At 41.9% G+C, this 17704-nt stretch overlaps 1 protein-coding gene across 19 annotated transcripts in view; it reads left to right on the top strand.

Moving 5' to 3' along the window:
* The window catches only part of GPHN (gephyrin), a 535600-nt gene that overhangs the window by 185268 nt on the left and 332628 nt on the right, over positions 1-17704 (top strand). For 10 of the 19 annotated variants that reach the window (XM_074998882.1, XM_074998898.1, XM_074998885.1 and 7 more), the window contains exons 4-5: positions 257-309; positions 2510-2573. The exons of the other annotated variants lie outside the window; for them this stretch is intronic. In XM_074998882.1, coding sequence (XP_074854983.1) covers positions 257-309; positions 2510-2573 — 117 coding nt within the window. The remainder of the gene's footprint in view (positions 1-256; positions 310-2509; positions 2574-17704) is intronic. 19 annotated transcript variants of the gene reach the window in all.

Raw genomic sequence — 17704 nt, 5'->3', positions numbered from 1 at the left:
TTGTCATAATATACTGGTATCTAGAAAACCATAGTATTATACTTTCCATAAGACAATGGTAGTATTGAGGACTAATTATGCCAATATTCAGGAGGCAAATACAATACTTAATAGATCTCAGGAGATACACAAAGCATCCAGTATAAAAATATTGCATGCTTTGAGAAGAATGAGAGATGAGAAGAGGATTCAATCTACATAAACCATACAAAGGCTTTCAGATACTCTCTCATTCTTTGAATCCTCTTCCATACAGCAGCCAAAGGAAAGAAGGCATCCCTGTACACAGCATTTCAGACTGCTACAAAGGTAGGACCATTACTCTTTTGAACTTCAGGGGTCATTCCTTAAGAGTGATATCTAACTATGTTGTCAGGAAGATCTTCTGCTTCATATGAAGAAATATGTAGAATAGCCTTATAATTATCTCTTCATACATGTACCATATTTTACAGTCAAAATGTTCTGGTTTCATCAGACATGGCTTGCTTTTAGGACAAATTAAAACTTATTGGTGAGGCTAGATGCTACTTTGGTGTAGTTCAACACCCAGACTATTTAAATCCTACTGCAAGGGGTCTGTGGATCTTCATGCATAGAAAGGATAAGTCATCCATTCTTATCTGTATATTTCCTTTCTTCTAGTAGGAAGGCCCACTGATCTGCCAGGAATACGTTTTTTTTTTTTTTTACATCTTGGTTGCCATTTTTTCAATTGAGAACAGATCTTATGCAGCATTTTATTGTATTAAGCAAATATAAAGTTGTGAAGTCTTTGTTTTTTAGTAGTTTCATAGTTAAATAAAGTAGTTTTTATGGCAGCAACTGCAGAAGATGTCTCAGATTGGCCCGGTCTTCAAACAATGACCAACTCTTTTCCTGCCAATTATTGAAATGCCTGGTTCTAACATCTGTGCTGCAAGGACACTGAACCCTCATTGTGAAAGATCATTGGGCCTTTTTCACATGTCTGGATACATTTCCTTACTAGTCAATTCAGAATTCTCGCTAATAGTCTTTTAGAAAAATTGAGAATTTAAAGACTACCTCAAGAATTTTCCTGCTTGTTTTCAGTTTTCCATATTTTCCTCATGAAATTACTTTTTTCAAAAAAACAACCATCTGGAAAGGAAGGATACAAATAGAGGGAGAATTTGTGTACCATTGTACTAGGTGTAAAGTCTGGAGTGGCATAAGGGGGGCGTAAAACCCCTATATGTGACTGTAGAAAGGTTTTCTTGATGCAGGCACTGTAAAAATAGCTGTATGACTGATAGTCCTCTGAATATTCCCTCCCAGGCCATAGAGAGGAGATGTATGCTGGAGTTAGAGTCATAGTACATAGTACTGTAAAGATTCCAGGCAGTTCTGTGACCTATAGAACAGCCTATGGAGGCTGCCAGTGACATCTCTAGCTCTTGGAACAGTCCAGGATTGTGAGGGCTCAAAGAAAAAGTAAAACCACATTAGCTCCCCACCTGTGGGCTGTGAATTCTATTCTGAGCCTCTTAAAAGCTCAGCATACAATCTCACCCTATGAATCTATGAAAAATGGTACTTAAAGAAATGCTTATGGATAAGAGCATCATAGAGTTACAATGCAAAGAGAGTAGAAAAGGAGGTCAAGTTTTGGTGGAATCCACAAACAGGGTGAAGGGAGGATAACAGCCTACCAAATAAGATACTAAGGGAATGATCTGATCTAAAAGGAAGTGTATGAGAATCAGAAAAGCTAATGCAGAAGATTTCCAGAAGTAGAAAGTGATCAACAAATATGCAAAGCTGCCTAGTGTAAAGGAGAATAAGGATATCCTCCTGAGTTTTGGCCAATAAGAAGTCACTAGAGACTTTGGAAAGTGCAATTTAAATATAATATAGAGTAGAAACCAAACTAGAGAGGGCCAAGGACAGAACCAGCAAAAAAGATACTCAAGGTAATATGCATAGCTGGGACTTGCAGAGTTTGGAGACTAACGGGATTTTGAAGATGAAGAGAAGGAGAGAGTGGCTGATATTGTGAATGAAATGTGTTGGTAATCAAAGAGGAAGGAACTTTAGCACAATAAATGATTTGCTATTTGCAGTGTTGTAGACGTGTTAGTCCCAGGTTATTAGATAGACAAGGTGGGTGAAGTAAAATATTTTATTGGCTCAACCTTTTGAGCTACATAGAATTCTTCTTCTAAGCGTGGGAAGGTTCTCAGGTGAAACATGTCTGACAAGTACCTATTAAATATGTATGAGTATTGTTATATAATATACAAACCTGTTAGAAGAATAAAATCTGTTCACCTTGTGAAGTGTGCATATATCAATTAAATAGGTTGTGCAAATTCAGTTTGTTGTGTGCTAGTCCTGTATGTGACCATAGAAAAGAGCAGACTTGCTGAGGAAATTGCATATTGTCTACCCACAACCATACCTGCATGTATTATTTTATGAAGGCCTCCCTCATTTATTGTGTAATGAGATGACAGTGTGATAATGCTCCTTTTTAAATTACTTTTAGTATTTCTGGGAGATTACAAGTGCTGAGTTTTTCCCTGAAATCATCAGCTTCAATACCTTGGATGGTGAGTTTAGAAAGACATTTATAACTTTAGTTAACTTTGGGCAGATACCATATCTCAGCTGTAGTATAAACATAAATGTGGTTCAATTAATTTTACTTTGCCAGAAGCACAGTGAAGTAAATGTATTATTCAATTTTCTCCAAGGTAGGTTAAAAAAAATCCAATAATATTTTATTTGAAATGTGCTAGCTTTTCTCAAGACCAGGTTGTTCTACCAGATGAGATTATTTACCAGCTTGTGCAGCAGCTAGATTAAAAAGGAATAACCCCTTCTTCAGGGTAGTATGAACGTCTGACTTCTGAACAATAAATAAAAATTAATGAAAATATAGTTCTCCAGATTTTCATTGGCTTATGATCTACAATCATGATAGATTACAGTGATGATATTAGGTGCGACTCTTCCATCTCCTGGAAGGAAGTTTTTGATGGATTCATTAATTGAAATTGCTTTAGTTTCATTGGCTAATGTTCACTGGTCTTAAGTTTTTCTGAGGGATAGAGCGATATGAATAAAAATAATCACAGAACCCCTCCTTCCTGTCAAAAAATTGTGTTTTCATATGGAAAGTGAAAAAAAAAATTCAAATGGTATGCACTATTTACTGCCTAAGTCTTTAAGGTTACTGATCTGTTCTGTCATAGAATCTGTTTTAGCAACTATATATTTGCAATCTTGTCACAAGGTGGCTGGACCCAGTAACTAAACTGTCTCCACATGGTCTATCCTTCCACTTGAACCAGTTAAGAGAGCATGGTTACACCTAGGTGTATAAGGCATTAAATAGCATTTGAGTGAGGGAGGATAGGCTGCAAGAAGGAACTGTCTGAGAATGAACCAGAGGCACCCAACACTTCCAAAGACCTGGGAATGGAGGCAATGAAAGCTAGAGATGCAACAAGTGAGTGGAGAACTGATGGTTTAATTTTGGGAATAAAACTGCATAAAAGATGGTGGTCAAGGTAGTGAATCCTTGGCAAGGCTGGAAGAAGCCCTACCCTTGTGGTAGATACTGCAGAATGAGGGCACAGCAATAAGGCATTGGTATAAGTTGAACCCATTTAGACCAGCGCCCTCAGGACCTGAGTGGTGCCAAATAAGAATTTGCCAGACCACAGGAAGTCAATATTGTCTGGCAGCATTTACAACACGTCCACTGCTTAATGTGCCCTTAAAAGACATTTCGGGGTAAATTGCAGCTAAATAACAGCATAGAAAACTGAGAGGCAGGTTTGAGGGCTGAAAACAAACTTTATGGGACCACAGGAAACTTGGCCACATGACAACTAACTAAAATCATGCTGGATTACAGAAGTTGCCAGACTAGAGAGGTTCAGCCTGTAGAAGAGAAGAGTGAGGAGGCGTATTGGTGCTAAAGAAGGAAATTGAATCCCCAAACACTTACTGATCACATATAGCTTGGGTGAATAAGAAAGATGGAGGCAGTGATCTGTCTGTTGGTGATTGCATAGTGTCATTAGATGCTTGGTTGTGTGGCACAGAAGACCTCAGTTGAACTAACTAATAAATACAGACTTAATTTGTAGTGGCGGTATCCGGCTATGTTTAGTGTCAATGAAGTAAGATAATAGTTCCTGTCAGACTCTGTGAAGATATTAAGATATATATCTGTGACAGGGGATGCAGCTCAGTAGTACTTCCATTCCCCCATTAGGCTGGCCAAAGGCACTGCCTTTCAGACTTCATCAATAAAGGTTATATATTGCGCCTCTGACATTGTTACTTGCACCTAATAGGGATTATCATCACCCATTACCTTGTACATGTTAGTTCAGTCAAAAGATCTTCTTTTATGGTGTCATCCTAACTTCATTTTAAGGATGAGTCAGTGTGTTACCATTACCTTTTGTGGAATGTGTTGGTATCAAGGTGTTCAGGTAGTCTCCTTCTGGCAGGCATTTGTGTGTGTTCTTGTGCCTAGTACTGTTTAGGATTAAATGTCTTTGCAATGCTAGCCCTGTTCTTGCCAGCTACTGTGAACAACACCTGCCTCCTGCTCAGAACATGATTTTGCTTTATAGCAGTAAAGCTTTAATCACTACTTTTGTGTGTAAAACCCACTTCATCAGATGGGATTTGGAGTTGAAAGGTAGAATCCAGTGTTTATATAGCGGTTGGGGGGGGACGACAAGCCAGCCCTCTCTTATAGACTGCTGCCAAACCTCAAGACAGTACTCACAAGTAGCCACGCACCATACCACAGAACTGCCTCACCTGGTGCCACCTGTGCTTCCCCAGAGGCCCACAGGCTCCATCCTCCAACCTGCTTTTGTGGTGGCAGGGGCTGGGGCAGACAGGCTGGGGTCTGTGCCATACCACCCCGAGCTCTCCTAGAGTGCTATGTGTTGGCAGCGGGGGAGGGGAACTGGCCAGTGGCCACAGTGGGGGTGGGGCCTTGGGCAGAAGGAGTTGTGCTGTGGGTGCTTGTCTCCCCAAGCCATGGGGTCACCCACTGCCCATGGAGGCCTCTAATCAGCTGAAGGAATTTATAGGGAATATCTGGCATCTGAGCAGCAAAGAGGAACCTGGGAGATGTTAGAACAACATATTAAAGAGTAGGAGGGAAAGGACAGGATCAAAACTGCACAGTGGGGAATGTTGGTTGGAGTTTCATTTCTGTCTCCCTAAAACTACACATCTGTGACTATGGACACTGATATTGCTGAATCAAGAAAATTAGATGCTCATAAACTTTTAACCAAGTTAAGGTTGCCAAGTAGTTAACTACTTTCCACATTCTGGAACGGCATAGACAAACTGAAACCACTGAAAATGAAGGCAATGAAGAGTTAAGGTAATACAAACAAACCTGTGAAAGCCAGAAAATTACTGTTAAAATGTATTCTACCCCATCAAGGCACTTTACCCTCTTTGAACAGTGCCTCAGTACTAGCACATTACCCTCACACATGCTATAAAGCATATGGACACTGTAAAACAGTCTAGCAGACTTTTTTTCGTATGGTGAAACTCCTGTTTACATTAGATGTAGCAAACAAGAGCTGCCTTCAGTCAAACACAGCTTCGCTTCCTCTAAAACCACCACTGACATGCTAAATACTATCTCCCCTTCACCGTTCGCAAAAGGATTCCTTCTGAAACATTCCCTTCAGTGATGGGACATATGAACCCCACACTGAACCGTGGGTTGAGAGCCATCCCTATAGCACAGAAAAGGCCCTGCTCCCAAGACCCTGCTGGGCATGCTCCGACTGTAGGCCAAGTATGAAGGCTGGAGAAGCGTGGCAGGTGGGGCTGACCAGCAGCAGGGAAGGAGCTCCTGCGGAAGCCCAGGAGCCATGGCTACCCAAGGAGCAGCCACGGCAACTGACTGGGCACCAGTAGCCACTGCCACAGCTGCCCAAGGAGCAGAAGCAACATTGGTGGCAGTCCCCACTGGAGCAGCAGTCCTCAGCAGGAACGGCTGGAGGAGGCAAGGTCAGAGCAGAGGCAACGGACTACACCAGGAACAGGGTAGGAAGTAGCCCAGGGTGGGGGAACCAGGAAGGTAACTCGTGAGCTCAGCATGTTGCCATGGGAATCCCCGCTGAGCTGGTAGCTGGGGTCTCACACCCACCACCAACAGGGCCATGGGCTGGAACTTGGTGGAGTGAGTGGGCCCAAGCTCCCCTTCCCCACCTCCCCATGAGCCTAAGGCAGGCAGGACCTAGGCCGCAGAGGCCTGACTGGGCTGTAAGGCCCACAAACTGTGACTGGGCCGCAGAGGCCTGACTGGGCTGTGAGGGTTGTGAACTGTGACTGGGCTGCAGAGGCCTGACTGAGAGTGGTAAGGCTGCAAACTGAGCCTAGGCCATGAGTTCTGAGTGGGCCGTGGAGCCCTGAGGGTGATTCCAGGGCCCCCCGAGACCCCACCACACCTTCTCTCTCTCTCTAATCCCCACTAAACCCTTGAGATCAGTATCAAATGCCACCAGACACCAGATTGCTGACAGTCCCCATGGCACCCTTATACACATCTGTGGGCTCAAACTACAAAATTCAGTGCTGGAAGGAGCCGTACTTTAGCCTTTGGAGTGCAAATGCGTGTCTTGTCACACACAAGCTATCCCTACAGACCAATTCAACTAGTCCTTCCACTGTGCAGTACATCTACATCTAATAAAGGCTGCTTGTGTGCATGCAGGTAAATACACAATAAAGACAAACCTGAGTGTGTGCAGATAAATATGGTATTCAAATCTGTGGGGAACAATTCAAGTAATGGCACATTCTTCTAGAATTTCTCAAAGTCATTTTATTCTGGCCATCCTCCCTGTCCCGCTGTTAGTGGCTGTTGCCAGCTCCTGCGGGCAAAATTAAATTTGTATTTCGGGGTGGCTGTAACAGGGTCAGGCCAACAGACCCCAGGTGGAAGGGTAAAAAGCACCTTGGGATATAGCCTTGGCTAGAGGAAGAAGAACAAGAACCAGTTAAGCTCACAGGTGGAGGCAATAGGGAGTGGTGGCTGTTAATTAATGTGCCCCAGCTGCTGTCATTGTCAGAGAGCTGGCAGGGTTTAAAATCCTCTCCCAGTTGGGAGAGGTGGCAGACAAGGTAGGGAAGTTGAGGTAGTTGTGTGAGAGGAGGCAGAGGAGGAGAGAAAGCAGCATTTACAAAAGACAGCAAGGGGGAAGGGAGCAGCTCAATGGCAGAGTGCCTGGGCTCCCCTCCCCAAGTAAGACTGAAGCCCTGGTGGTGGAAAAGGGGGAAAGGACTGACCCACTGGCCCAGATTAACAGAGATGGGTGCAGCCAAAGGGAGAGGTGTGGGAACCTGGCTAGACCAAGGAAGATCCTGCCACAGTGGCATATACATTAACTTGGTATTTCTTGGTCTTCATAAGTTAATAGCCAGCTTCCCCATTCTGGAATGCTACGAAACACCACTGGGCAACCTTAACTGTGTATTGTTGATGTTATAAGGCACTTAATGAAGTTTTAGGCAATAAAGGCATTGCCCAGCTAGTTGAACAGGTTCACATGAGCCTGTATTTAAAATACAGAAAAGTCTACATTGAATATAATTAAAAGTGTACCACATTGGCAAAAGTATTAAAACACATACAGGTTAGAATTTTCACTATAAAATATACCTGTTTGTCCGTTGAGTTGAAAAAGTGATCTCCAGTGGACACTTGTGGTAGCCCATTGTTCAACCACTTGCACAAAAATTTTCCACTGGAAATCTGAATTCAAATCCATGTATACTGTATTTCAAGAATATTTTATACATTCATAGTAGATTATAATGATTGTGTAGCTGCAATCAACTTTAAGGGTTCAGCTCAATCCTAGGAAATGCTGATTACTCTGGCACCAATGCAAAAAAGTATTCCTGTATTTGTTTTACTTTGAATATGAAAATATTCCTAATAGAAACAGGACTACTCCCAGGCTTCTGCACTCCTGAATCATGCTCAGGTGCTGATCGCTAGCAGAAATAAACTACTCTAGCATGCTTATGGTCAGTTCCATTCCTGGGAAATTTGCATCTGATTTAAAATTATGATTGGAAGTCAAGTCCAGTTTTCCCTCTCCATTTTTACTTTGCATTTACAATTCAAAAACTGAGGACTTGTCTTCTTGGCATGGTAATATGCTTTAGAGGGGTGTGAATTGTGGCTCATTCTATCATCATCATCAAACAACCATGGGCTCAGCACTCATTGGTGTCCGATGCCTCCTTCACTATTCCCTTCCATCTTTCCCTGTCTGATACAGAGTGACTTTGTTTCTGTAGACTAGCTCCCCACCAATCTACTATATCATCTACCCATTCTCTACAGGGTCTGCCTTTCCTGGCTGAAGCATCCATTATGCTGAATACCAGGGTCTTGATTTTTTTTTGTTCATTGTTCATTCTGCAGATATGCCTGAATATCTCTAACTTCTGTTGTATAACCTTCTGCAGTAGGTTCTCCTTCGGCTGTATCTTGCTATATAATTCCTTGTTGGTAGCCTTCTGCATCTATCTTATTCTCAGGATTTTCTGTAACAACTCCTCTCAAATGCTGATATCCTTCTCTTTGAATCTTTCATTATCACCCAGGTCTCACATCTATAAATCATGCTGCTGAATACACACATTTGCAAGAGGCACAGCTTTGTTCCTATACTAATAGCTTTGCTTTTCCAGATCTTATCCATTGCCTTCAAACTCACTCTTGCTTTCACTATTCAAGTCACTATTTCCTTCTTACAGTTTTGATCATACGTTATATTGCTCCCCAGAACTTCTCTACATTCTCTAGTTCAATCCCATCTACACTGCTCCTTCTTCCTATTTTCTTATCTCCAGATACCATTGTTTTTGTTTTATTGATGTTCATAATCAGTCTGTACCACTTCCTTTCTTTGATTAGCACCTGCACTGTTCTGGCTAGCTCTCTCCATCTTCAATGATAACTACATCATCTGTGAACCTCAAGTTGTTGATTGTCATCCTATCCACAGACATCCTTTCTACCTTTTGCTTGATCTTATCCATCACTCTCTCTAGGTGCATGATGCAGATACTCAGCGATATCAGATCTCCTTGCCTCGTACCTTTAGTCATTCTAAACCAACTTCCCAACTCTCCACACGTTCTCACCACTGTGTCCGCATTGTCATTGATATCCTTCAGCCCTATTAGTCTGGTATCCACTACATACAACTTCAACACTGCCCAAGTCACTTTCTGATTTATACTGTCAAATCCCTTGTGAAAATCGACAAAGCAATTATAGATATTCTTTCATTGAGCTTTCTGTGCTATTAATCTTAGTGCCAATATATGCTGTATGGTACTTCTATCTTTCCTGAATCCTGCTTGCTCATCCATTAGATGCTCTTCTATCTGTGAGCTCAGTCTCTCCATCAGGGTCATCATGAGCACCTTGCCTAGATGACTCGTTAGGGCCCTTGTTCTGTGGTTCTTGCACTCCAGTGTACTTCCTTTCTTGTGTATTGTCACTAGCACAGATCTTATCTAGTCCTTAGGTGCCTTCCTGTCTTTCCATGCAACATTACATAGTATGATTTCCTGAATCATACTTTCTCCACGATATTTGATCATTTCTCCCATTATCTTATAATTTCCATCATACTGTGTTGTTCCAACATGCTGTGTTCTAAGTGGTCTTTAGTCCTTGCTGATATATTAATTCAAATGAGATGCCTTTTGTTTATAAGTACCCAAGATATCTTTTAGTTCGCACCAGCTTGGCATCTATATTGCAATAAAAAACCCACAGCACCTACTCTTAAAGCCTGGTTAGTTGACTCAGCCTCAAGAAGCTCAGGCTGTGGGCTTAAAAATTGTGTTGTACATAGATGTTTAGGATGAAGCTGGACACAAGGCTCCAAGACCTACCACTGTTCTAGGGTTTCAGACCTCAAGCATGAGTCCAAGCCCAAATGTCTGCACTGCCAGTTTAGTCCTGTAGCCTAAAACTGGTGAGCCCAAGTCATCTGACCAAGACCAGCCACGGCCATGCTATCGGCCTTCTATTGTAGTGTAGATGCTCCCTTAGAGTGCAGCATGTTAGAGCACTCTGTAAATCATACCCTTTATCAGCTCTTTGTCGTGCCAGGTAGACAAGTTCTGACTGACAAATTACAACAGTAAAATTACATGTAAAATATTACTTCATTGAGTGACTTCTGCCAATAAAGGAGCTTTAGACTCTTGACAGTTTGATAGAAATGTTAATGAGTTTGGCTGAATTCTAGCAATATATTTTCATATTTTCTGCAAGTTTTAAAATACATTCATGGTAAACGTACATCAATTGGGAGGTTGGCACTAGGGCTTTGTATCTGTTGTTTTCTTGTCTACTGATTTAAGAAAAATTAAATTCACAGTCATCTAAAAATAGAAAACATTTAGGCTGTGTCTAAATTAAGCCCCACCTTCGAAGGGCGCATGGTAATTAAGGTGTTGGGAGATTACTAATCAAGTGCTGTGGTGCATATGCAGCACTTCATTAGGCTAAATCTCCTCCGCAGCTTGTGTGTAGCCACGGGTCAGCTGCGGGTACTTCGAAGTGCCCAGGCTACTTCAAAGACCCTTTACTCCTCACAATTTTCTGCCACCTGCTTTCATTTGTTTTTCCAGTTGAAGCCTCTGAAAGAAAAAAGTAGGAAACGTCTTGAAATGATATTTGACTGTATATAATGTTATTCAGGCAGTTAATTTGTATGGACCAGCCTTGTAGGAATAGCCCGGTTTTCACACCTCCCTAAATGTCTTTTTCCAATGTTTACCCCATTTGAGGGACTGAATGCAGCCACATTCCACCTCCATGTAACTCTCCTATTTAAGCATGATTGCTATTGACTTGTAACGGTCCACAGGATCACAGGGCTGGAAGGGACCTCAGGAAGTCATCTAGTCCAGCCCCCTGCTTCAAGCAGGATCAACCCCCACTAAGTCATCCCAGCCAGGACCTTGTCCAGCCAGGACTTAAAAACCTCAAGGGATGGAGAATCCACCACCTCTCTAGGCAACACATTCCCATGCTTCACCACCCACCTAATATCTAACCTACACCTCTCCCTCTTCAACTTCAGACCATTACTCCTTGTTCTGCCGTCTGACACCACTGAAAACAGTTTCTCACCCTCCTTTTTAGAGCTCCCCTTCAAGAAGTTGAAGGCTGCTATTAAATCACCTCTAAGTCTTCTCTTCTGTAAACTAAACAAGCCCAAATCCCTCAGCCTATCCTCATAGGTCTTGGGCTCCAGACCCTTCATCATTTTTGTTGCCCTTCACTGAACCTGCTCCAGCAAATCCACATCCTTTTTATACTGGGGGGCCCAAAACTGGACACAATATTCCAGATGTGGCCTCACCAGTGCCGAATAAAGAGGAATGACTACTTCTCTAGATATGCTTGAAATGCTCCTCCTAATGCACCCTAGTATGCCGTTAGCCTTCTTGGCTACAAAGGCACACTTTTTACTCATATCCAGCCTTTCATCCACCATAACCCCTAGGTCCCTTTCCATCGTATTGCTGCTGAGCCAGTCAGTCCCTAGCCTATAACAATGCTTGGAATTCTTCTGCCCCAGGTGCAGGACTCTACACTTCTCCTTATTAAACCGCATCAGATTTATTTTGGCCCAGTCCTCCAATTTATCCAGGTCCCTCTGGATTCTCTCTCTACCCTCCAAAGAATCTACCTCTCCCCCTAGTTTTGTGTCATCCTCAAACTTGCTGAGGGTGCAACCCAGTCCCTCATCCAGGTCATTAATAAAGATGTTGAATAACACCGGCCCCAGAACCAAGCCTTGCGGCACTCCACTTGAAACAGACTGCCATCCAGATATTGAGCCATTGACCACTACCCGTTGGGACCGACCATCAAGCCAGCTTTCTATCCATCTTATAGTCCAAGGATCCAATCCATATTTCCTTAACTTATGGACAAGAATGTTGTGGGAGACCATATCAAAAGCCTTGCTGAAGTCAAGGTATATCACATCTACTGACTTCCCCATGTCCACAGAGCTTGTTACCTCGTCATAGAAGCTAATCAGATTGATCAGGCAGGACTTGCCCCTGGTGAATCCATGTTGACTACTTTCGATCACTTTCCCCTCTTCCAAGTTGTCCAAAATGAATTCCTTGAGGATTCCCTCCATTATTTTCCCAGGGATTGAGGTAAGGCTGATGGGTCTATAGTTCCCTGGATTGTCCTTCTTTCCTTTTTTAAAGATGGGCACTACATTTGCCTTCTTCCAGTCATCCGGTATCTCCCCGATCTCCAGGAGTCTTCAAGGATAATGGCCAAAGGTTCAGCAATGACCTCTGCCAATTCCTTCAGTACTCTGGAGTGCATTAAATCCAGACCCATGGACTTGGCCACATCTAGTTTTTCTAGATAGTTCAAATGGATTCATTTAAACATATCCGTATAAAGCCATGAGTCTATTCTAATTTTGTCCAAGAACAAGTAGTCATGGGTATATAAGTAGTTTACAGGTGGTTTAAAGGTAACTTCCTCCTCACATACTCCTGCTCTGAGTGAAGGAGTGGTGTACGGAAATGAGAATCAGATGCAAAGAGTTTTGAACAGCCTATCTTCCCAGCTGGAGGTTTTAGTGTCCTGACATTTTTGTGTAGCTCCTGTGAGCTTTATAGAACTCCGCTTTGATCCCTTATCCAAGTGCTCTCTTCACCATTTCACCTTGATCATAGCTATCACCTCTGCCAGGAGAAAATCTAGGTCCTCCTTATGTTTTCTTCTGTGGGGATAAGGTGGTGCTGAGGCCCCACTCTAACTTCCTTATTCAGGTGGTGTCTGAGTTTCACTTAAACCAAACCATCAATCTCTCCATTTTCTTTGTCAAACCACAGTCAAAACCAGAAGAAATTGTTCCATATCTTAGATATTTCAAAAACTCTTATTTATTATTTAGAAAATAGAGAAGAACATTTAGCATATCTCTGTGTTTGATGGTGGCACTGCAGAAGGCTGTAGGAGCTCAGGTCATCTCTTCCCTGTAGCTTATTAAGTGCAGTACAGTCTGTTACCAGTAAACAGATAATCCCTTCCCTCAGGTGTTAGGGCCTGCACAGCTAGAGCCCAAGCAAACTCTTCTTTTTGTGAAAGAAATATACAAAATATTTGCAAGGCAGTCACTTGAATCTGAACCCATACTTTTACCAAGCATTATACCCTGGATTTGGTGACAACATCAGATGCCAAATTTGAGGGGTAGAGTACGCAATCTTATTTTACTAGCTGCAGCTATGATTGCTCTGTTCCTTCATATATTCATCTGGGGACTACTAGCTAGTCAGCAGAAATGAGATCTGCGCAGATAAAAGCTTCAAGAAGGCGATTATGTAACACTGAATCTTTGAATGGTTTTGTCTCTGCAATTCTCAGAACCTATATTCCATACCTCAGCCCACCTTCCTTGGATTTATGATTATTGAGGAAACGTAATGCACTTGGAGCTGCTGTGTTGTTTGTGCTCTTGAATGTGAGGGCAGGTGGACAGGCAGGACTTAGGTGATGCTCTAATAGACACTTCTGATCATGTGCCTATGAGGCACATGTACATTGTAAGTGGTATCAACATGGACAGAATATCTCAAAAACACTGTTACTGTGAGGTACAGTTCTTTCCACATTATTTGGATAAGGCGGTAATTCACTCTTGGACTATAATCAGATCAAATAATTTGCAGACTACATGAGGACCACATGTATTCCAGGGAGAATGTAGATGATATATTGAAATATGGTACAGGCCAAGGCAAACTGTTTGCACTTCTGCCATAACTTTGAGCCAGAAAAAGTAGTTCCTGGTATTAACCAATTTACCGTTGGCATTATTAATCAATCAGAGAACACCTCTCTGGTGATTATGCCTCTATAGAAGATGCACAGTTACTGACCATGCCACAAAGTGGTCAGGAGTTGTTGACAAGTCATCTTCTTATTGCCACACAGTCTTGTCCTTTATCACCAATTCCCTGGGCTTACCAATTCTCTCATTCAGCACAGGGATTTTTGGGGACTAAGCCCTTGAACACTTAGTCTTTTCCAGCTGGCCTCTAATATTAGATGGAGGCTGTTGTAATTGTACCATCCTCCCAAAGAAGGTAAGAGAGTGTGGGAGGCTCTGGTCCAGTGACATCTTGCGGTGGTAAGCCACTGCCCTCCCCACTTCCTTCTCCAGTTTCCTGTAACTTTCCAGAACAAATCACACCAATCAAGTCTCTAACCTGAACTCTCAGATATCAACCTCTCTTTTGTGGGTTTGTACAGGTAGGTGTGTCAGGCCACAGGCAGTGAATTCATCAGCAGTACTTTGCTCTCCAGTGCAGAGTTTGTATACTTTATCACAACCTCCCTTCACATGGAGCAAAAATATTCTTGTAGAATTGTTGCAGGTAAATAGGATGCAATTCAATGAAGAAGACAGGCAAGATCCTCCACTTAGGAACATTCAGTTTCATACATACAAAATGCAAAGTGACTACCTAGAAGAAGTTCTTTTGAAAGGGATCTGAGGTCATATTGGACAATACGCTAAAAGTGAGTTAACAGTGTAACTGCTGCAAGAAGCAAAATCATTCAGGGATATTATTAGCAGGTGTGTTGTACACAAATAGTAATTCTTCTGCTCTACTCTATGCTGATTAGAACTCAGTTGTAGTAGTGACTCCAGTTCTGGGCACCACATTTCAGAAGAGTTGTGGACAAATTGGAAAAACCCCAGAGAAGCACAAGAAAAATTATTAAAAGTCTAGAAAACACAACTACGAGAGAGGACTGAAAGAACTGAATTTGTTTAGTCTGGATGAAAGAGTGAGAGGGGACAAAACAGCTTTTGAGTACCTGAAAGGTTGTTACAGGTAAAAGGAGAAAAAGTTGTTCTCCTTAACTCCTGATGATGAGATACAAGAAACAGTGGGTTTAAACTGCAGTGAAGGAAGTTCAGATTGGACATTAGGAAAAACTTCCTGTCAAAGTGAGTAACCAATGAAATATATTGCATAGGAGATTGTGGAATCTCCATCATTGAGATTTGTAGAAGCAAGATGGTCTTCATCAGGGGTCTGCAACCTGTGGCTCTTTGAGGACTTCTTTGTGGCTTCCAATGCTATAATTGCAAAGTTTAAATAAAAAAAACTCGCACACAAGAAAACCCTCTGGATTATTTTTGATGACTGGTGTACATCTAAAAGTCAAAAAATGAACAATATATATATAAAGAGCAAAAAATATGTGATCTTGAAATGTTGGATAACTCCCATGAACATCTGTCACAGACAGTGAATACACAGATTATCCAATAAGTTCGTGGACTGCATTGGAGACAACTTTCTATTTCCAAAGGTTGAAAAGCCTACCGAGGGGAAGCTGTCCTAGATTTGATTTCAACTAATAGGGAGGATTGAGAATCTGAAAATGGAAGGCAGCTTGGGTGAAAGTGATCATGAAATCATAGAGTTCACAATTCTAAGGAAGAGTAGAAGGGAGAACAGCAGAATAGAGACAATGGATTTCAGGAAGGTGGATTTTGGTAAACTCAGAGAACTGGTAGGTAGGGTCCCGTGGGAAGCAAGACTGAGGGGAAAAATGAGGGAGGAGAGTTGGCCGTTTTTCAAAGAGACATTATTAAGGGCCCAAAAGCAAGGTATTCCTCTGCACAGGAAAGATAGAAAATATGGCAAAAGACCACCTTGGCTTAACGAGGAGATCTTGTGTGATCTCAAAATAAAAAAGGAATCATATAAGAAATGGAAACTAGGACGAATTGCGAAGGATGAATATAGGCCAACAACACAGGAGTGCAGGGACAAGATTAGAAAGGCAAAGGCACAAAATGAGCTCAAATTAGCTACGGGCATAAAGGGAGATTAAGACTTTTTTATAAATACATTAAAAGCAAGAGGAAGACCAAGGATAGGGTAGGCCCCTTGCTCAGTGGGGAGGGAGAAACAGTAGTGGGAAAGTTGGAAATGGCAGAGATGCTCAATGACTTCTTTGTTTCTGTCTTCACAGAAAAGTCTGAAGAAGGAATGCCTAACATAGTGAAAGTTAGGGGGAAAGGGGTAGGTTTAGAAAATAAAATAAAAAAGAGAAGAACAAGTTAAAAATCACTTAGGAAAGTTAGATGTCTGCAAGTGACCAGGGCTTGATGAAATGCATCCTAGAATGCTCAAGGAGCTGGTGGAGGAGGTATCTGAGCCATTAAATATCATCTTTGGAAAATCATGGGAGACAGGAGAGATTCCAGAAGACTGGAAAAAGGCAACTATAGTGTCCATCTATAAAAAGGGGAATGAGAACAACACAGGAAAATACAGACTGGTCAGTTTAACTTCTGTGCCAGGAAAGGTAATTGAATAAGTAATTAAGGAAATCATCTGCAAACACTTGGAAGGTGGTAAGCTGATAGGGAACAGCCAGCATGGATTTGCAAAGAACAAATCATGTCAAACCAGTCTGATAGCTTTCTTTGTTAGGATAACAAGCCTTGTAGATAAGGGAGAAGCGATGGATGTGGTATACCTAGATTTTAGTAAGGCATTTGATACAGTCTCGCATGATATTCTTATCAATAAACTAGGCAAATACAACTTAGATGGGGCTACTATAAGGTGGGTGCAAAACTGGCTGGATAACCGTACTCAGAGAGTAGTTATTAATGGTTCTCAATCCTGCTGGAAAGGTATAACAAGTGGAGTTCTGCAGGGTCTCTATTGGGACCAGTTCTGTTCAGTATCTTCATCAACTATTTAGATATTGGCATTGAAAGTACGCTTATTAAGTTTGCAGGTACGCTTATTAAGTTTGCAACCCAAGCTAGAAGGGGTTGCAACTGCTTTGGAGGATAGGGTCAAAATTCAAAATGATCTGGACAAATTGGAGAAATGGTCTGAAGTAAACAGGATGACGTTTAATAAAGACAAATGCAAAGTGCTCCACTTAGGAAGGAACAATCAGTTTCATGCATACAGAATGGGAAGCGTCTATCTAGGAAGGATCTTAAAGGCTTAAAGGGATCTAGGGATTGTAGTGGACCACAAGTTAAAATATGAGTCAACAGTGTGATGCTGTTGCAGAAAAAGCAAACATGATTCTGGGATGTATTAACAGGTGTGTTATGAACAAGACACACGAAGTCATTCTTCCACTCTACTCTGCACTAGTTAGGCCTCAGTTGGAGTATTGTGTCCAGTTCTGGGCTCCGCATTTTAAGAAAGATGTGGAGAAATTGGAAAGAGTCCAGAAAAGAGCAACAAGAATGGTCAAAGGTCTAGAGAACGTGACCTATGAAGAAAGGCTGAAAGAATTGTGCTTGTTTAGTTTGGAAAAAAGAAGATTAAGGGGGGACATGATAGGTGTTTTCAGGTATCTAAAAGGGTGTCATAAGGAGGAGGGAGAAAACTTGTTCTTGGCCTCCGAGGATAGTACAAGAAGCAATGAGCTTAAACTGCAGCAAGGGAGGTTTAGGTTGGACATTAGGAAAAAGTTCCTAACTGTCAGGGTGGTCAAACACTGGAATAAATTGCCTAGGGAGGTTGTGGAATCTCCATCTCTGAAGATATTTAAGAACAGGTTAAATAAATGTCTATCAGAGTGGTGTAGATAGTACTTGAT

This window comes from Carettochelys insculpta, chromosome 6, assembly GCF_033958435.1.
Source record: "Carettochelys insculpta isolate YL-2023 chromosome 6, ASM3395843v1, whole genome shotgun sequence".
In the NCBI taxonomy this organism is placed as follows: domain Eukaryota; kingdom Metazoa; phylum Chordata; order Testudines; family Carettochelyidae; genus Carettochelys; species Carettochelys insculpta.
This window is presented reverse-complemented; position numbering and strand designations above follow the sequence as displayed.